The 20,802-nt window shown below is 48.2% G+C and overlaps 1 protein-coding gene across 1 annotated transcript in view; it reads right to left on the reverse strand.

Moving 5' to 3' along the window:
* Window positions 1-4,640: 4,640 nt before the first annotated feature.
* The window catches only part of Tgm3 (transglutaminase 3), a 39,514-nt gene continuing 23,352 nt past the window's right edge, over window positions 4,641-20,802 (reverse strand). The window contains exons 8-13 of the mRNA XM_070007753.1: window positions 18,823-18,926; window positions 16,504-16,749; window positions 11,691-11,999; window positions 8,971-9,128; window positions 5,991-6,124; window positions 4,641-5,246 (exon numbers count right to left, since the gene is read on the reverse strand). Of these exons, the coding sequence (XP_069863854.1) occupies window positions 5,099-5,246; window positions 5,991-6,124; window positions 8,971-9,128; window positions 11,691-11,999; window positions 16,504-16,749; window positions 18,823-18,926 (1,099 nt within the window). The 3' untranslated portion in view covers window positions 4,641-5,098. The remainder of the gene's footprint in view (window positions 5,247-5,990; window positions 6,125-8,970; window positions 9,129-11,690; window positions 12,000-16,503; window positions 16,750-18,822; window positions 18,927-20,802) is intronic.

Genomic DNA, 20,802 nt, shown 5'->3' on the forward strand with positions numbered 1-20,802 from the left:
AAGATCTTTGTTTCTTCCCCAGTAATAGGGATTGAGCCCAAGGCTTGGTGCTCTATCCCTTGAGCCATGTGCCCAGTCCTGCTTTTAATTTGGTTTTCAGATATCGTCTCACATTAACTTTGCCCAAGCTAGCCTCAAACCTTGATCCTCCTGCCTCCACCTACTAAATTCTTCAGATTATAGCCATAAATCATTATGGTTAGCCTTTTTTAAAAAATCAGGAAAGGAATTCTTTCCCAAAAGCCTATCATAAAATTCTTCTTAGCCCCTTTGTTCAGACTAGGTCACATGTCCACCTCCAAAGGGAGAAAGATTGTCACGTTGGCTTTAGGCCAATCAAAATTCTTCCTCTGAGGCTAGCCACAATGGTATGGGCCCCAGATGAAACTGAGGCTCAGTTAACAAGAAAGAAGGAAGAAAACTACAGGTAACCAGAAGTACCTGATACAATAGCATGGTGGGTTTGGGACTTGAAAGTAGTCAAAAGGATTCAACTCAAAATTTCTCTACACCAATGATTCATCCCGTGTGCCTTCCATGAAGGTAACACAGAGGTCAGCATCATTACTCTCCAATGCTTGTTGGGTGTATTAAGTGAGATAGTGGTAGAAAGCACTTGGCTCAGGGCTGGGGCATAGGAAACATTCCAAAGAGGCAGTGACTAGCTGGATGCAACACTGCGTGATCTCTTCAAGTGTCTTGCAAAGGGGCCCTCTGTAAGATTGACAACAGAAACGAGAGATCCAAGGAGTTCCCATGAATCGCCTTGTCCCTCTCAAAGGAATCTTGACTGCCAGGTGGCACAGGTACATACTGGTTTATACGGCAGGCCTTCTGTGGACCTTCTGCCTGGCAACAGCATGGGCTCCGCCTTACAAGAGTTCACGCACCACTAGTGGCTGCCTTCAGGGCCCAGGGAGAGGGATTGCTCTGCGCTGCCTTCAATCAACAACTTGCCACACAGGTACCAGTGGCTCACCTCTGTAATCCTAGCTACTTAGGAAGCTGAGGTCTGAGGATTGCAGTTTGAAGTCAGTCTGGGCTGGAAAAGTCAGTGAGATTCTTATCTCCAATTAACCACTAGAAAATTGGAAGTGGCACTGTGGCTCAAAGTGGTAGAGCACTAGCCTTGAGCACAAAAAGCTTAGGGACAGCACCCAGGCCCTGAGTTCAAGCCCCAGGACTGAACCCCACCCTCAAAAAAAAAAGAACCTGCCAAACTACTATGCATAATTCAGGGAACCGACCAGGGCACCTCCATGCCGCCCATCCTGCTTCAGTCTTGGGGTCAGGGTCATGATCTTCCAGGGCGTCTCCTATGCAGGATCAACCCAGGCTAATCTAGCCCTGGACTGACTTCTCTATGGAAATCTTCGCACTATGGTACTGGGCTGGAATGGCTGCACCATGATTCCTCTCCCCAACCCTCCTTCCTTCTATCTTTCGTTTCACACGTCAGGCCCACGTCATGGGTCCAAGGGTTCACCCTGCATACTTGCTTGCTTACCTTCTTCCCCCCACCCCTACTGGGCAACACTCCAATAAATCTCTTGAAGTTCTAACCCCATTTTGATGTTCCCAAAGATCTAATTGACACATTTGATTTTTCTATGCTGTCAATTCTTATTTTGGTTCTCCACCTGACTAGGATCTGGGTAAACAATGAATCTGACTTCAAAAGGCTGAGCTCATCCTCGTGAGGATATTTAAGGTTAGGGAAAGCCAGGCCCCTGGCACACTGGGCCATCCTCAAGGCATCCTCAAGGTGGAGATTCGAAAGAAACTGAGGTTGGATTAAGGAAGGGAAGGAACTGCTCTGGGAAAAGGCCTTTTCCCACTTTGGGTGCCTAGGAGACATAGTTCCTCTCTGGTAGTTTCCCTTGGTTTATGAGTAGTTGGTAGAACTCACTTGGTAGAGGAACTTGGAAGGAATAACTAGCTGTGAGTAATTTTTTTTTTTTGGTCTGGTCGTGGGGCCTGAACTCTGGGCCTGGGCGCTGTCCCTCAGCTCTTCAGCTCAAGGCTAGCACTCTACCACTTGAGCCACAGCGCCACTTCCGGCTTTTTTCTTTTTGCTTATGTGGTGCTGAGGAATCGAACCCAGGGCCTCAGGCATGCAAGGCAAGCACTCTACCACTGAGCCACTTTCCCAGCCCCAGTAATTTTGTTTTACCCTTGTTCCTCTTGGCCCCAGGTAAAAATCCTCTGGATCCTCCAAGTTTCTTTGAGCTTGCTTGGCAGGTACACTTTACTACTTGAGCCAAGACTCCATCTTTTTTATTTTCTGTATTTCTTTGATAGGACTTATTTCATGCTTTATTTGAGTGGGTCTGATGCAGGCTTAGATTCTCCTACCCCTGCCTTCCAAGTAGCTGGGATTATAGGTGTGTGCTACCATCCCTGGATACTCCAAATGTCCTTTATACCCTCATCCAGCATTGCCCTTATGTGGGTAGACAGGGTCATGGAGGCTCCTGGTTACCTTTTTTGCTATAGTGAGAGAAATGTTCAATATTAGCTGCATAAAAGACCATGTAGCTAATGGCCACAGTCTCCTGCAAAGCTAGCTGGGGCCACACCATGAAGTTCTGGTCAATGGAAATGGACAGAAGTGAAATGAATAATTTCAAATGCCAACTTTTAGACTGTTTCCTGGATACGAAAAGAGATGTCTAACTGTTTCTGTTTTCATTCCTTCTTGTTGGGAGGTCTTGGGCATTATTCCTTAAGCTGGAATCACCATTTGAAGCTATTATGGTGCGGGGGGTGGGGGGTGGGAGGGTGGGGGGATGCAGGGAGGGGGAACCAGCTGTAGAAGATGGCAGACAAAGAGAGCCTGCATCTCTGCATTGCCTCCCTGGACACTAACATGAGAGAGGAATAAAGGCCTGTCTTGTTTAGAACCCTGGTATTTTGCATCTACCTGCTCTGACAGCTGAGTCTGGACCCCAACCAATATGAAAACCCCCTGAATTCTGGGACTTGCCTCGCAGGCCCCTTTGCATTTCAACATTAGGTTATAACCTCTCGCTTCAGTTCTACCAGGAATAAATGTAGCAATGTAGTTGCCTGCCCACTATTCTTTTATTTTATTACTGAAATTGCTCAGGACCTAAGTGGGACAAGAAGTTGATTAGACTCATCTCTCACAAGACCCTTGTGTCTGGGGTTGGCTAGCAACTGCGCAAGGATTTTTCATGCCTTGCCTTAGGAATCGCCCTTGGGGTGGAAAGCCAAGGTCAGCTGCTGTCGGTTTTTAATCATCCTGGACCATGGGCTCAACATAGAGCCTGGCACAAAATGGCAGGAAGTACTTGCCAAAGAGGTGGATGCTTGAAAGAATTAGTCTGGGCTCAGCCACCAGTGACTGGGAGGAAACGATCAACTCTGGATGTATTCTTTCTGTGGGAGACCAGAGCAGAAATCTTTCAACTGGAAGGAAGGGAAGGAGGGAAGAAAGGAGAGAGGGAGGAGGGAAGATTAAGGAAGAAAGGAAGGAGAGAGGGAGGGAGGGAGGAAGGAAAGAAGGAAGGAAGGAAAGGAGAAAGGAAAAGTGAAGGATGAAGAAAAGAAGAAAGGAAAAAGGAAGGAAAGAAGGAAAGGAAAGGAAAGGGTCTTGGAGACGCTAGGACTACAGGTGGCGTGGAGCTTTCTGCAGAGACTGGGCTGGCTCCTGACATTTAGGAAGTCAAGTAGAATGGCCACAATGGGAGTTGTCAGCACAACTAACAGGAGGGCTATGGGATCCATTGGGAGTTATTTTAAGGGGTGAGGACTGAGGAGCAATCAGAGGTTACATGGGGCCCTTAATGGCCCTGTGGCCAGCTGACATGGAACACCTTTCCTGGCTGTACAAAGAGAAGCATGGCCTAAGGTGTTATGGTCTGGCCAGGGGTTGAGCTTTTCCTCAGGTTCATGGCTCTCGGTGTGGGCAGCTCAGTGGTAGGACTTGTGGGAGAGGGGAGGGAGGCTCTTAGAAGGTTGTCAGGTCGTTGAGAGGCAGGGCCCTCAGTAAACATGACGGTCATTCATTCCCCTCCTCATTCATTTCCATGCCCCCCTCCAATGGCTTTTTACCACAGGACTTCCCCTTCCCACTCTCTGGCTTGCTGATACACCATGTCACCTTTCCCTTTTGCACATGATCTCACCATCTGCCCTGAAGCCCTCAACACAGCTCCTGCCTTACTGTTAGATTTCTGGTCCCCAAGGCTATGAGATAGATAAACCTCTTCTTGTCTTTGGACATGATCCTGCCTCTGGTGGTTTGTTACAGCAACATAAAATAGACACACCAGGAAAGAACTCAAGCTGAGCTAAGACTTGGCTACCACCAGCAGCTTGCTCTGCTGAAGCCTTCCAGCAAAGTCCTCTCTCACTCTGAAACAAGTAATAAGTCCTAGAGAGGAGCTCCCAGTTCACTTTGTTTATTTTGGGAATTAGAATTTTTTTCTTTCTCTCAATTTGGCTTGATGTGTCTCTCTATGTTTGTACCTGGAGCCCACTTCCCATGACATTGGAACACAGAGCAAATTCATCCCTTCTCTAGATCCACGAGCAGATCAACCCTGCTGTCTTCCTCCCTCTCTTCCCTCAGCTCAGGCGAAGCAGCAGTCTTGTGCAGTCGCTGTATAATCACGCTTGTTTAAACATTTATTTTGATTGTCAGGATGTGAATACAACAGCACATAACTGAACCATCCCCTGCCCTCCAACAAGCTTAAAGGAGGAGCAGGGAATGGCTCAGCTCTAGATCAGCAATCAGTCCAAACTGGCTTCTCCCAGAGTGCACTTGGACAGCCCGGTCCTGTAGCTCCTGTAGCGCTGTGTGCATAGGGAGGGGGGGTGGAGGTGGGGGTAGGGGTGAGCAGGGCCGTGGGCTCACAGAGCAGGCAGGGATTGTGCAAAAGTGATCAAGTAGCAGCCAGGGAGGACTCGGCCCCAGCCTGGGGTGTGTTGGAGGTCCATGTCTCAGAGCAGCCTTGGGACCAGAAGGGGCTTCTAGGGCTGAACAGCATGGGCAGGAGTCTCACATCACAGGCGAGCCCTCCCTGCTCCGTGTTCCCCAAGTTTGTGTGTGTGGGGACCACTGGCCTCTTCACTCAGCCACATCGATGGACAGCATGGCTTTGATTGCGGGGAACTTGTTGCAGGAGAAGTCAGCGAGCAGTTGCTTGGTGCCACTCCGGGTGGGCAGGATCTCAAAACGGACCCGAGACTTCTCCTTGGGGCGTAGGGCTGGCACTCTGATGGGGAAAGGACACAAGTCGGTGTTGATGTGAGATCCATGGGGTTCAGGCAGATTGTACCTCTGTGACCCCCATCCCCTACTCTCTAGTCATGGGAAGGCAAGGTTTGTTTAGCAACCTCTAAGCTGCCTCCCTGGGCCACCTGGCCCTTCCAGCCCTGTGACCCTCTCCAGAAGAAGGTAGGGCCAACTGGTCTCCCACAAAATACTAAGCTCCCTGGGTACCAGTGGCTCACACCTGTAATCTAGCTACTTAAGAGGCTGAGATCTGAGGATCGTGGTTTGAAACCAGCTGGAGCAGAAAAATCCATGAGACTCTCATTTTCAATGAACCACCAAAAAAGATGGAAGTGGAGCTGTGGCTCAAGAGATAGAATGCTAGCCTTCAGGAAAAAAAAAAAAAAGCTTAGGGACAGCAGTCAGACCTTGAGTTCAAGCCTCTGTACCAGCATAAAAACAACAGCACAATAAAACAACAACAACAAGAAGTATGCTGAGTTCTCAGGGCCAGCTACTTGCCGTGCACAATGACTCGGCCCTCTGAAGAATTCATATTTTGTGAATCCCCAGCAAATTACAAATGCAGGTTCCTGTGGTCCAACTGGCCCTCTCCCAAAAGAATGAAGACCTTCCCCCTACCCCTGGCAAGGTCAAAGGGGACTGTGTGCCCTGCCAGGGACTGATGCCCCCCTCCTACCCTCTTCCTGCCATTCCCACACCGCTGTGCAGGCCTAGGACTCACTCGATCTTGAGGTTGCCCCGGAGCAGGCCGCTGCCCTCCACCATCAGCACACAGTCCTTCACCGGCTCATCCAGGGGGTTGGAGAAGAGCATCTGCACGTTCACAGGCTTCTGCACTTGAGCCTGGTCCAGAACCTGCAGGAGAGAGAGGCTGCAGGGTCAGGAGGCTTGATCCTGGGTCCCTGCCTGACACCTGTGAGGGCTGGTCGGTAGAACGTGGAGATGGGGAGGTTGCATTGGAGGATGCAGGAAGGGGGCATTTATTTAGCCCTCCTACGTGCTTGCTGGCCAACAGCCACACAAATGGGTTCCTAGGCATTATCATTGTTCCATGCTAGGCACGGAAACCTGGGCTCAGTGGGAGAGGAACCTCTTGCATTGGTCAGTGTCACATTTCCTTGCCAAGCTTGTAAACTCGCCTCAGTTCATCCAGCAAAGGGCAACTCCTATTTCTCAGCACAGCCCCTTCTCAGGACTGCAGGCTCTGAGAGGGTTAGGTGATTTCTCATGCTAAACTTAATAATGTTCATTTTCTTGAACCTCTCACTCTGTTTTAAAGCCTGAACCTCCCCTCCAAGATGTTTCCATGGATATTCAAGCTGGTGACCACAAGCTCTGAGACAGTGCAGACTCCAGCTCCTGGCCAAATCTTTTCCATCCAGATGCCAAGTCTCCCACCTCCATCCAGACCAGGCTTTTCTGATGACAGCCAGTTTGCTGATTTCTGTCTAAGCTTCTGAAGTGCCTGTGTATCGTGTTATACTCTCTCCAGGGCCTCCACTACTGGCCATACAGAGGTCAGACCTGATGAAGGACAGGGTCAGAAAAGCCAGCTGGACTATTCACAGCAAATGGCACAAGCGATTGTGCTTCTTCCAAGAATCAACAGACACAGGGGATAAAGACAGACACTGATCACCTAACTCCTACCAGAGAACAAATGAGATTAGGGATAAGAAAGAAAATGGGCCAGAAATGGAGATGGAAATTATATGGCTCATGGGTTTCTTTTTTTCTGTTTTTGAGGCTCACTGGAGGTTGCTGTTTATTTTAGTGTGTTTCGGGGATTTTCTTGTCATTAGTCCTCATAGCAACCATTTCTACAGTGACAAAGCGGAGCTTCACACTGATTGGATAACTTGGGAAATTCACACTCTGGGAAACAGTAGGGCCCACTTGGTTCCAAAGCCTTTGCTGTTTTGACAGGGTTGCAATACCTACCAATAATTTGTGAGTAACAGAAGCATTTCAAGGACCTGGGCATGTACAATGTCTCCCAAAGAGCTCATTAGTAGAATGACACACAATTTTATGTTACTGTGACATAACCAAGCTACATAAATGGTGCCATATTTTACCTCATTGATATTTAATTTAGTTTTTTTTGTGCATTTGTTGCTTTCTTTATTGTTGCTTATTCATATCTCCCATGGACCAGAATCTGTAAATGCAACCTAATCAAGCCAATGAGGGGATATTGTCCTTGGAACAATATTCAGATTGTATGTCTGATTCCATGGGCTCAAGTCCCCAGTGCTAATGAACAGTCAGTGACAGATAAGAGAATGGGATTTTTACCCAAATTAATATATGTTTGTGTAGATCACCTTGATGAGTTTTGAAATCTGTTTCCTGCACTGAGTGAGCAATATGTGGATTCCTTCAGTTAGATAAGAATTTCTCACTTGTCTGGAGACGTAAGTAGAGGGATATACCCGAAAGAAGGACGATCTGGTATGCTTTATAAAGCTGCAACTAGAAAACTCACACAGGCACACTTCCTGCCATTGTACACATATCCTACACATGTCCTGATTTCTAAAGGTATTATAATGTATTCTAAGATAAGCTAGACTTGATATGGAAATCCAAAGGACACAGATCAAAAGTGCTGTCTCAATAGGTGAATGCAGAGCTGGAGGTGTGGCTCAAGTGATAGAATGTGTGCCTAGCAAGGAGAAAGCCCTGAGTTCAAATCCAAGTAAGGAAGTTTGAAGATATTAGAGAGCGAATATAATGGAGAAAATTAACTTCATTTAGACACAAGTCATTTTAAGGTAAAATGTTTCCATCACTCAAATAGCTGCTGCCCAGGGTTATTTCCAAGGTCTAGGAACTGGAACATACAGGCAGCCATCCTTTATGTTAACATAATGAACATTTCTTGGAAATGCTATATGAAGCAGGAGAGGTTACGTGACATGCCAGGGGACACAAAGGAACGGACAATGACTGTTCTCATCTGGGAAGGGAAAAATACCAGCCCAGAGCCACTAGCTCTAATTTCACCCCTGACCAGTGGAGGGCGCAGTTTGGCTTTACAGTTGTTGGTTATCCATGGAAACCATGCCAAGGGAACTTGGGTAGTGCCTGCCCTCCAGGTGTTTACATTTGTCAGGGGACTAATTCACAGCGCCAGTCAAGGTATGATTTGAGTTGGGACAAATGCTGTGAAGGAAGAAGCCAGAAGCTTCCGAGGCTGCAGAACTGGAGACAGGGCCTGGTTTGTAGGATCAGGAAAGGCCACCCCCAGCAAAGGCCCCTTGTGAGGGGGGCGTCCCTACCCCTGACTCTTCAGACCCCCAGTTTACACCAGGATGTGACTGACAGGGTACAAGCACCTGAGGTTAGACTCCCAAGAGTTTACCATTCTGAAGCTCCACAGAGTGAGGAGGTACAGGTTAGTCCTGCCTGCACCCAACCCGTTTCTTAAACAGTGGCTGAGCTGTGGCCAATGGAGGACACCTGGACCCCCTCAGCCAAAGAAGCCGCTGGACAAACATATTTTATTTATCTTACCATACAGGGAGCCAGAACCTGAGCCCTTGGATGGCCCACTTGGCAGAGGCTGGACCCCAGCAGAGCCCAGTCTTTGCCCGCCTCAGTTGGAAAGGCTTTTCCTTTGTGGTCTTGGCGGAGCTGTGGCTCACAGGGGCCAGGCTGGGTGGCTCGAGGGTGGTACACTTCCCACCACCTCTTACCTCCAGGGTCAGGGTGGGGTTGTCCAGGATGACGACCCGCTCCACCACCACCTCAGCCTCATTAGACACCTTGCACACGGCTGTGGTCCGGATCATGTTGTCTGACTTCAGATACTTGTCATACTGGGCATATGCGATCTTCACTGGGTGCTGGACTTCTGGAAGGAGAAGTGAGTGGGAGGGGGGCAGACAGAGAGTGAACGTGAGCTCTGTGGCCTGAGGTTGAGCCAAGACCAGCTGGCAGGAGGATCTGTCACCCATGCCTTGTTCTGGGTGGGCTTCAGAGCAGGGACCAGGGAGGGAAACCAAGACTCAAGCAAGCCTGACTTCTAAAAAAACCAAAGTATAGCTGCCCCTCCCAGGAAAATATTGGAGGGCAAGTTTCCTTCTCAGGGACAGAGGAAAAAATAGGAATGTTAACTGATTGCCTAATGGCAGTAGCAATAAGGATGGCAACATAGTAATAACTGGGAGGGAAGCCTGGGTATTGGCTAAGTAAATGCCTAGAGTCTTCCCAGCCATCTAATAACCTGGGATCCCACTGTAATAGCATGTCTAATTCCTTTCCCACCTCTGGGCTCTCCTGCCTTGAAGTCATCCTTATGTCATGAAGCAAAGTTTTTGAGTGTTTGTGTGTGTGTGTGTGTGTGTGTGTGTGTGCCAGTCATAGGGTTTGAACTCAGGGCTTGGAAGCTCTTCCTGAGCCTCTTTGTGCTCAAGGCTAGTGCTCTACCACTTGGGCCACAGCTCCACTTCTAGCTTGTTGGTGGTGAATTGGAGATAAGAGTCTTATAGACTTTCCTGTCCTTGGCTGGTTTTGTACTACCATCCTCAGATCTCAGCCTCCTGAGCAGCTAGAATTAGAGCCACTGGCTCTTGGGAGCAAAGCTTTTTAAGACTCTTTCTGTGTCATGACAAAAACCTTCCATGGCTCCTTGCTGTCTTAGGGATAAAATTCAGGCCTTCAACCTGGCCCACCTTCGATAGGCCCAGCCTTACCTGTACCCAACTCACTTCATTAAAGAACCCTCCTCCATATTCTCTGCACAAAACAGGCCCATTTCCACCCCTGCACTTACATAGCTTTTGCCTAGGTGAAACTACCTACCCTAGCTTCTTTCTATGTGTCAATCTCCCCCCCCCCCCCATGCTCCGCCTCTCTCTCCAGTGCTGGGAACAGAATACAGGACATTGTATGCACTAGATAAATGCTATACTAGTGAGCCAACATGACCAGCTCCAAACCCTCTCTTCTGCTCCCTGAGGTCACATGACTTCCTTGCTCCTCCCATAGTTTTAGGCCTGGGTAGGCCGGATGGCCTGAGAGCAAGACTGTGAGGAGGAAACTGCCTCTGCTTTTAGTATCAGAAGAACTAGTCAAAGCTGTCCCTAAAGTAAGGAGACAGGTCTTTGCAACATCTGGTCTAATCCTCTAATCCTTTGAACCTTGAGACTCAATGAGGAGACTTACCCATAGTTACCCAGAGTGTTCACTTCACCTGCCTCCCCAACCCACCTCCCACTCCACTCCAATAGCTCTTGCAGAAGATTCTCCGGGAGAATCTTTCACATGGATATGTTTAGTTTGCAGAAATAGCTCAGATCTAGAGTGCTTGCCTAGCGTGCGTGAGGCCCTAGGTCCCACCCCCAGCTCCTCCAACCCAAAGTTCTTCCTTTGAGTTTCAAAAGGAAGTGATAATTCAACAGTTCCCTCGGGCAGTGAGAAGATTTCTGCCAAAATGTGGCCGCAAGGCGAAGCAGAGTGCAAAGGGATGCTGCTTTGTGACAGGTGTAACACATCTCAATTTCTCAGCAGTCAGAATTCCCTCCAGATGGGCTGGACATTCCTTTGGGGAAACAAATAGCCACTCCACCCTTGTTAATCTGCTTTATAAGCCCCAACTTTTCATAAGAGCCTCCAGGATTTTGCCAACATGGCACACCTGTGTTCTAATCCCACAGTACCAATCTTCCTTGGCTCCGCCTCCATTCCCTTCCCGCCTGCACCACCCTGGGGCGAGTCACCAGTCCTCCCAATGCTCAGACTTCCAAGGAAACCCGTCATGCCACTCACACCCTGGCAGCTGTGGGAGAACACTGGGCAAGGGCTCAAGACCCTGAGATCTATTGCAGCTCTGCCAGGATTGGACCTAAAAGGGATTTGTTGGTGGAGAGGGGTGGATGGAGAATGAAGTAGGAAGGCAGCAACAGATGCTGCAAAGGGGAGAGGGGTGGCTCTGGCTGTAGCATCAGGAAAGCAAGGTTCAAGCCCAGAACGTTGCTTACTTGCTATAATCATCTCTGAACAGAGGCCTCACTCTCTCCGAGCCTCTGTAACATGGGTCCTGAAATCCACCCTTGTCACGTCCCTTGAGGGTGGCATTCTCTCCAAGCTGTCAGAGTGGGACATGCCACTTCCAGCTCTTTGCTGGTTAATTCATTGGAGATAAGAGTCTCTCAGATGTATTTGTGGGCTGGCTTTGAACCTTGATCCTCAGATCTCAGCGAGTAGCTATGATTACAGACGTGAACCACTGGCGCCTGGCATCTGCATGATTTGTTTATTGCAATGAGAACTTCTAGAACATGGATAGTCTAAGCCCATCAATTGCTCTGTCCTTAGCTGCCTCACTTTGAACCCAACCAGAACCCTCTAGCTCCTACAGATGACCCCCTCTACCTTGGGTCTGTGGAGCCCCAGCAAGGACAGGGTGGGTTACCTTCCTCAGGGTCCAGGGATATTGTGGCGGAGTCCTTCCACACCTCATGCACAAGTGTGCCATTGTAGACGATGGTCCAGGCCGTCATGTTCACGGACACTGTCTTCCTGTCCCTGGTCAAGTTTTTGAGCAGCAGGGCTAGGCTGACCTCTTTGCCCACTGCCAGTACACCCATGACCTTGAACCTCCCAGAGATGCTGGGTTCTCCTTCCTCCCCGGCCAAATCTCTTGCAGATGTAGCACCAAACGATGCGTTGGGTTTCAGTTTGCCCAAAGCTTTTTGGTGCACTCGCCTTTCCTCACTGGAACCTGTGTGGGGAACAGACAGGAAGGAGCATCTCAGGATGTGGCAGCAATTCAGACCAAGGACCGCACCACCCAGAGGACAGGGGTGACTGGCTCTACTCCCATGCCACTACCATGCTGCTCCCAGCACATGCCCAGCTGCACCAGGACTCCTACTCATCCACTTCCGAGCCCCTGTGCCAGGCTGACTGAGCAGCATACTCCCCACCTCAAGTGGAAGGCAGATCTACTGTAATGGAGAAGGTACAGGCCTTCCGGAAACCCAGAGGAACAACCCCAGTGTCAGCCACAGGCTATGCCGATGGCCCCTGAGCTTCCTCCACCAACTTCTGAGATTTTCCACGGCACCAGATGACTTCCCATAAGCATCAGACTCATCCCTTCGTAACAAAAGTTTCCCAGCGAGTTGCTCTCTGGTCCTTTTCCAAGCAGGTCTGCCTTGTCAGGTAAAACTGCCAGGCCATTTGAAACACAACCTTAGTCTTTATGTTTTCTTTTTTATTTTTTCTCAGATCATCTCTCAAGTTTTTGCCTTGGGTCCAGCCTCAGACTGTGATTCACCATATCTACCTTGTTTGTTGAAATGAAATCTTGCTATTTTTTTGCCCAGAATAGCCTCAAGCAGCAATTCGCCCAATCTCTACCTCCCAAGTAGCTGAGATTATAGGTTTATAGGTGTAAGCCACTATGATTAGTTTAGTGTTGTTCCTTCCTTTGCTCCCTCCTTCCCTTCCCCCCCTCCTTCTCTCTGTCCCTTCTTCCCTTCCTCCTTCCCTCCCTCCATTCCTTCCTTCCTTTCTCTTTCTTTCCTTCCTTCTTTCCTCCATCCGTACATCCTTCCCTTCTGTTTTGATGAAAGGAGATTTTTAAGACTTTATAAGTAACAAAAGCTGATCTGAAAAATGGCATGGATGTATTCAAAAGCAAAAAGCAAAAAGCTTATGTTCAGAACTGATTTCATTAATTTTGTTTGTTCAAAACAGGTCTCTACATTACCCTCTCTTTCCTAAAGTCACGTTGAGAGTTAGTGAGTGACTCTTGTCTGTGCTAGATGACAAGAATTTCTAGGGGGTAGAGGTATGCCTCAGGTGGTAGAGTGCCAGCCCATGAGTCAAAGCATCCGACCCAGAGTTTGAGTCCTAGTTTTAGACTCCCCCCCCCCCCCCCCCCGCCAAAAAAAATTTCCTCATGGCTGATAGAATTCCAAGTTTGAATAGTCTGAATTCTTCAGAGAGTCTGCATTTCAAGGATGCAAGTGCTGATAAAAGGCTGGCATTCAGATTCAGATTCAGACTGCAGGTGCAACAGATATGACAGTAGAGGGGACCCACAGAGTGCTGGTGACAGTCCCTAAAAGGGCTCATGGGACACTAAGCTGAGCAACCACTTCCGAGCCCCTGTGCCAGGCTGACTGAGCAGTACACTCCCCACCTCAAGTGGAAGGCAGATCTACCGTAATGGAGAGGGTACAGGCCTTCCAGAAACCCAGAGGAACAACCCCAGTGACAGTCACAGGCTGCGCAGATGGCCCCTGAGCTTCCTTCACCAACTTCTGAGATTTTCCACGGCACCAGATGATTTCCCATAAGCATCAGACACCTCAGGGAGCCCGTCCCATGAGTTAGATGCCAGAAGCCAGCACATCCCAAGGTGGGCAGATGAGAGCCAATGGGGGCCAGGCCATGCTGGGGATGAGATGCAAGAGGCGGGGCTATCCCCAGGTCTGTTCCAAGCTTCCACCCACACACCCTACTGCAAGAAAGCAGCCAGATTACCCAGGCTGAGAGCTCCTGGTGGGCAGGGTTCTTCTGGATGCCCTTCCATTCTCTAGCTGGGCTGCAGGTCCACACCTAGGGCTGGTGGCTACCCAGGAGCCTTCCGTGCCTGGGACCTTGAAGCAGGTGTGTTTGCACAATGAGACTGAGAGCCTCCAAGCCTATATAGGTCACCTGCTGGGCTTACTCAAGACGAAGCTTCCTGCTGCTGTTTTCTCCCTGTGGTGTTGCTGTTGCGCAAATGCTTAGCAACCCATTTTATGAGCTTTTCTTCCCCAGGGCCCTCCAGACAAACTGGCATCGTTAGGTAAAAGAAGAGCTGGGCAACAGCAGGCAGAGTGATATGTCATGCTGTCATGCAGAGGCTGAAGCCCTGCCAGGAATCCTGCAGAGACTCCCCCTACACACGCGCACACGCGCGCGTGTGAGCACACACACACACACACACACACACACACACACACACATCTGGGCTCATGTATCCCATAGTAACTACCAGATAATAATTTATTCCAGGGAGGTTACAGATAACCACATGAACAAGGACCTCCATGTTGTATGCCAGGCACTGTGCTTGGCTCTTGGTGAGCATCTGAATTCAACTGAAGATAGGCATTGCTACACTCATTTTTGTTGTCGATTGTTTGGTGTGCTGGTCCTGGGGCTTGAACTCAGGGCCTGGGCACTGTTCCTGACCTTTTGTGCTCAAGGCTGGCACTTTATCACTTGAGACACAGCTCTACTTCTGGCTTTTTTTGGGGGGTGGGGTGGGTGCATAATGGAAGAGAAGAGTCTCATGGACTTTCCTGCCCAAGGTTGGCTTCAAACCATGATCCTCAGATCTCAACCTCCTGAGTAGCGAGGATCACAGGTGTGAACCACTGGAGCCTGGCTGTTATTCTCATTTTATAGCTGAGGAAGCAAGGGATCAGGAATCAGAAGAAAATGGCTGGAGGTTACAGTTGTAAGAGGTAAGACTGGCATTTACCTCTTGTTTTAGGTGATTTTCCCTGCTCCCAATGTCACATTTCTATACCTCAGACATGATTGAAAATCCTACCTCTGCTTTCCCTATCACCCCATCTGCATTGGTGTGTTGGCAGGGCTCAGCCAGGAGCAGTCACTAAGGGGGGGGACTGTGAAAAGCTGTCAGAATCAGCATGGAGCCCCTAATGTCAACCTCGGTCACAACAAACATTTATACAAAGCTAGGAGTTTATGAAAGAAAGATTCTTGCATGAGATTACCTGGCAGTAGCCATCACAAAAAACTCAGCCAGGATCACCTACTTGCAAAGAGGTCACTACACAAATATATATACACATACACACACATATGTATGTACACACACACACACACACACACACACACACACACACACGGACACACAGACATCTCTAGCAGCTGCCTAGTCAACCTCAGATCGACATCATTCCTGTAATCACTGTGGCCGAAGATTATTGTCTCAAAATAGCTGATGTAATTTTGCTTTTGTCTTTAAAACTTCTCAGTGCCTTGACTCTGTGAATCCTGCTGTAGTTTGCTATCTATGGCATACGCCATGGCATGCATGTTCCCATTGCAATGCTCAGCTACTTGCCAATAAATACCATTATTCTTCTCACAATCTCAGTGGGATTTTTTTAGGTCAGCAGGCTCCATATATGTTTATTGAGCGAGTAGAAGGCCATTTGTTGTGGGAACAGTCTGTCAAGCCACATGAGCCTGACTGAGGCCACAGCTCTTATTCCCCAAGATTTGTGCCTCAAAATGTGTACAAATACCAGTACTCAAAAGTGTCATCTTCCTGACCTTGGCGTCAGAGCATCTTCCCTGTCGGCTCTCCAGTTTTATGAACTTTGGAGAACACCAACAGCTAGCAGGTGTTCAAAGATTGTGGGCTTATTTTAGGGGGCTCTGTGAGTATCTTGATGAGAGTACTTTCCTTCACTCCTGGGGAACCAACTATAGGAGTAACCATTTGGAGCATTTTAGACAGAGTAAACTCTTGACCCCATTAAGAAGCAACCTTGATCTTTTTGGAGAAAATACCAAATTACTTTAGGCTATTTCTCACAATGAACTTTACCTTCAAATGCAGAAATCTGGTCCCCCATTGAGCACTACCATGCAGCTTTTTTTTTTTTTTTTCTAAAAGCAACTTCTGAGCAACAAATGTAATTGGGCTAAAGTTGCCTTTATAATGCTGGCCCTTCCAGGTGACCCTGGGGGGAGACCAGAAGTTTCTAGGGCTTTGACCTTTGCCTTCCCATGGCTTCCTTTGGCTTTGTGGGTGTGGGAGGGGTGGGCTCTGAATGCACATAGCAAGCCCATGTTCCTTTTTTGTTCAGCTGCTATTTTCTGCCTATGGTCCTGGGAGTTTAGAGGAACAGACAAATGGAGAAATCTCCCTTGGGGACTTCCCTCCAGGGACAAGTCTCTCCCTGCGATGCTTAATCACAGGGCTAGCATTCTAGTCTTGTAACTGAGAAAGGAATACCGCAGGAAGTCAGCTGGATAACAGTTACCTGAGCCCTGTCTGTCCCCTGGTCTAGAGTTGTCCTTGACACTTCTGTTCCCACTGAAAGTCAAGTGAGTGTTGGGTAGAATGGCAGGAAGCCATTCTATCACATGAGCAGAACTAGCTGAGGGTGAGAATGGTTTTTTTTTTTTTTTTTGGCTCTCCACTCACCCGGTCCCAGATGCCACCACCTCATCAGCACCCCTCCTACCTTCTGGGTACTTGTACTTGTCCGTGACATCCATGCGAGAGTTGCTGCCCACCGCCTTGGTGCTGATGTACTTCCCGATGGACACAGTGTCCAGGGTGTTCTGTTTCTGGTTGCCAGTTCTGACATCAAGGATCCAGGTGCTCCTGTCCGCGTTCACCTCCCCAAAAATGAAGATCATGTCATAATTCAGGTCCACATCCCCTTCTCGGACTGCATTCACGGAAGCAGGGCCGCACTGGAACACTCCTGGTAGCCCAGATGCAGAGGTTGGGTGTCGATTTATGAAGGCAAGGCCCATCCACACAACAGTCCACCCAGGCCTGCTTTTCTGTGTGTGTATGGGGGCAGGGGGGAGGTTCTCCACCATCTCAACCTCCTGCCTCTACCCAGCTAAACTCCTTCCACCCCGATGCATCTGGCATTCAGCAGACAAGCCCCCATTAATGTCATTCTACAATAGCAACTATCCAAAAACCTATCTGTCCAAATACCTGTCCAATATCTCTATCTAAGACTAGATTAACTGTGCATACTTTGGGGGCCTGATCAAGCTGACCCATTGTGTATCCAACCTGAGCTGACCCACTATGTCACTCTGTTTTCTAAAGAGAACAGTATTCCTGCATCATGCTCCGGCAGCAGCTTCTCACAATCATTGCAAATCATTCTAACACTGGGAGTTCATTGTTTTGATCCTCTAAGCATCCAATGCTGACCTTCCTTTCACTCCCTACTCCAGGACTTTGCCTTGGTAGCTTAGATAATAAAAAGATGGACAGACAGAGGGACAGAAAAGGCAGAATTCCACTCAGGAAGTAGCCAGTTGATTGAAAGTAAGATATATGTTACAGAGAGAAGACTATTATTCTATTTGTATTTACTTGGGTTTTTGTTTTGTTCTTTTTTTGTGTGGTACTGGGGATCGAACCCAGAGCTTCATATTTGCTAGGCAAGAGCTCTACCACTTGAGCTAAGGTGCACCCCTTGGTTTGTATTTTGTTTTTGTTTTTTAAGTAAAATCTTACCAGCTTTGCCTGATTTGGCTTCAGATTTGGGAACCTCCTGCCCACATCTCCCCAGTAGCTGGGTTTACAGGTATGTACCACCATACCCATCTTAAGATTTAGTCTTCTAAGATCCAATGAACCCTGATATTTTATTTTATTTTGTTTACTATCCCATTTCCTTTTTTCTTATTAAAAAATGCCTTTCCTATGGTTTGAACTTAGGGCCTGGGCACTGTCCCTGAGCTTTTGTGCTCACGGCTAGTGCTCTACCACTTGAGCCATCTCTTCACTTCCAGTTTTTGTGTGTGTGTGTGTGGTTTTTTTTGGTGGTTATTTATAGCTAAGAGCCTCTTGGACATTTCCTACTCAGGCTGGCTTCCAACCTCTATCTTCAGATCTCAGCATCGGAGTAGCTAGGATTACAGCCATGAGCCACTGGCACCCAGCTCTCATTTTTCTTTCTTAAAATGATGCTTATGACCCATTATCTTGATTTGGTAACTGCTAATGGTTGCAATAAAAAACCAGTGTAGAAAAGAGCGACCTGGAAATGATCTGGAAGATCGTCTCTTTAGCCCCAAATCTAATATTATATCTTGCTTCTGCTAGAAGCAAGGTAGCGTGGGCTGAGGGAGGGAGGGTAAGACTTAACTTTGATTGCAATTCCTTTAGAATTGCTTGAATTTCCAAAGCTGTGCTTTCTAAATCCTTATAAATCTATATTGCTTTATAAATCTTTTTACTGCTGGGAAGATATAACTCACAACGACAGTAGTAGAAAAGGCACGCTGCTTTAGTGGTGAGAGGAGGAATAGGAGGGACTCCTAGAGAGCCTAGGGATCCAGCCCTGATGGCAGAGAAGGTTAAAGAGGGGCAAGGCAAGGTGGTCTGCCTGAAGGGGGACTTAGCCTGTCAGGGGACACCTGAGAGCCGAGAGACCATAATGGGGTCATAATCCTGGAGACCCGGTGTAGAGTGGAGAGGGCCAGGGGCAGCTGTAAGGTTTCTGTGTGGGGAGGGACAGGCTGTTCCCTGGCACCATTAAAGTATTACTGGCCAGAAAAGGCTTCTTTCCCTTGCTACCTGCCAGCTGCTGCCGAAGTGGGCAAAGAGAAGGCCCCATTTAAACAGCAGCCCTGAGCTGAGCAAAACTGGGAGGAGAAATGTATTATTCACACATTTTTCTTTGTTTGAATCCCATCACGCATTGCAGGGCTGGGGAGGACTTTGGGTGGCTGCCTGCTGGGCTATAAATAATGCAGAGGCTCATGGCATAGAGCCAAGCCCAGAGCAAGGCTGGCAGAGGGGTTACCTTGGCTCCTCTCCTGTGGCGTCGCGTCCAATACCTGCCACCCATTGTACGAGGGGCCCAAGTCAGTCCTCACAAACCAGCCTTCATTCCAGACATGGAAATTCCTGCAGACAGAAGGCCACACAGTAGGTGAGTGACACGACACAGCTTCGCTGATCTGGGAGTACAGTGCCCTGGACTTCCTTGCAAGTGTGTCAAGCCTTGATGGGCATCGTCTCACAGAAATCTGCCCAGAACTGTAAAATGGGTACTATGTGTAGGCCTTTCGCATATAAGAGGAAACTGAGGCTCAGGGTCATGGCAAAGTCAAAGTCTGGATCCAGGGATGCCTCTCTTCAAAGCCAACACTTTGCCCACCACAGTCTACTGCCTTCTGAGGAGGAGAATGAGTCAGGAGGAGCCAGGTGCCTTCCAGCAGGCACCCACGCAGCGTTCTCTCTGCGCCTTGTAGGGGATACTTCTGTATTGGTGTAGGCTGAGAAGGAGTGGGGTTGGAGGCAGATGACAGCACTGGCTAAGAGCCACACAATCTGTTGTTGTCTGAGATCTGAATTGAGGAATGATGGAGACCAGTTCTGAAATATTCTTCATTAGCAGCATTGTTTCATGTCCCTGTCTGTGGGGACACAACCCTCTGTCACTGTGGGCACTGTCAATTAGCCAATCTAACTCATTCCATCCCTAGTTCTCTCCTCTTTTTGTCTCCATAATGGAACCAACACTGTCTATACAAGCAAGCAAGTGAACAAAAGGCCTGTAGGTTGGTTTCTGAGATGAAGGATGAAGCCCTAACAGAGAGACCTTTTGTAACAATGAACTCTGAAAAGAAAAGAAAAAAGAAAGGAAAATAGGAAGACAAAAATGGAAAGTGGAAAATAGAAAATATAGACCAAATAGAAAATAGAAAGTGAGTGGAGCCAGAAAATTTAGGGGAAGTCAACCCTTGGCAGTCCAGCAGGAGGCGAGATGCACTTTTGTAACTTTGCCCCAAGGATGGGTTAAAATCAGGGAAAAGTGCAGGGTGGTAAAAATGGAGCCAGCCAGCCTGCCCACATCTTTCTGACCTGAGACACTAGGAACAAAACTTGGATTAATCAGGGAGAGAGTGCAGTAGATTTTCTGAAGAATTGGGGAAAAGGAATCCCAAACTCATCTATAAACTTTGCCTAAACTCCTGTGTGACTCCCAGACACGTGCATGCATGACAGAGACAATGAGAAATGCTGGTAGAGGTGAAGAACTGGCCAGAGATTGGAGATGCTGTCTACCACGGTGTAACAGCTTTCATGCTGAGGTCTCCAAGGTGAACAAAAACAATGGAATGCAGATATATCCATGTCTCAGGTAGAATTAGTTACTCAACATGGGAATAATCAGAAAAGTGTGACTGATCCTGGAGGGAAAAGATAACCAGCAGGGATAAACCCAAAAATAATCAAGTTGTTGGAACTGTCGGACAAGACCTCTAGAAGCACTGTTACATCTGTGCTCAATGAAGTAAAGGAGGAAATACGCTCATAATGAAGGAACGGAGAAGAATTCTTGACAAAGAAATAAAAAATATTAAAAAGTACAGCTAGCAGGGCACTGGTGGCTCATGCCTGTAATCCTAGCTACTCAGGAGGCTGAGATCTGAGGATCATGGCTCAAGGCCAGCCCGGGCAGGAAAGTCTGAGAGATTCTTATCTCCAATAAACTACCAGAAAACCGGAAGTGGCGCTGTGGCTCAAGTGGTAGAGCGCTTGCCTTGAGTTGAAGAGCCGAGGGACAGTGCCCAGGCCCAGAATTCAAGACACAGGACAGACCAAAAAAAGAAAAAAAAAAGTACAGCCAAATGGATCTGTGTGTGTGTGGTCTTGGGGCTTGAATTGGGAGCCTGGGTGCTGTCCCTGAGCTATTTATACGCAAAGCCAGCACCCTAACACTTGAGCTACAGTTCCACTTTCTGCTTTTTTGTGGTTAGTTAGAGATAAAAATCTC

This window comes from Dipodomys merriami, unplaced genomic scaffold (assembly GCF_024711535.1).
Source record: "Dipodomys merriami isolate MVZ:Mamm:240054 unplaced genomic scaffold, mDipMer1.0.p SCAF_7, whole genome shotgun sequence".
NCBI classification, from domain to species: Eukaryota; Metazoa; Chordata; class Mammalia; order Rodentia; family Heteromyidae; genus Dipodomys; species Dipodomys merriami.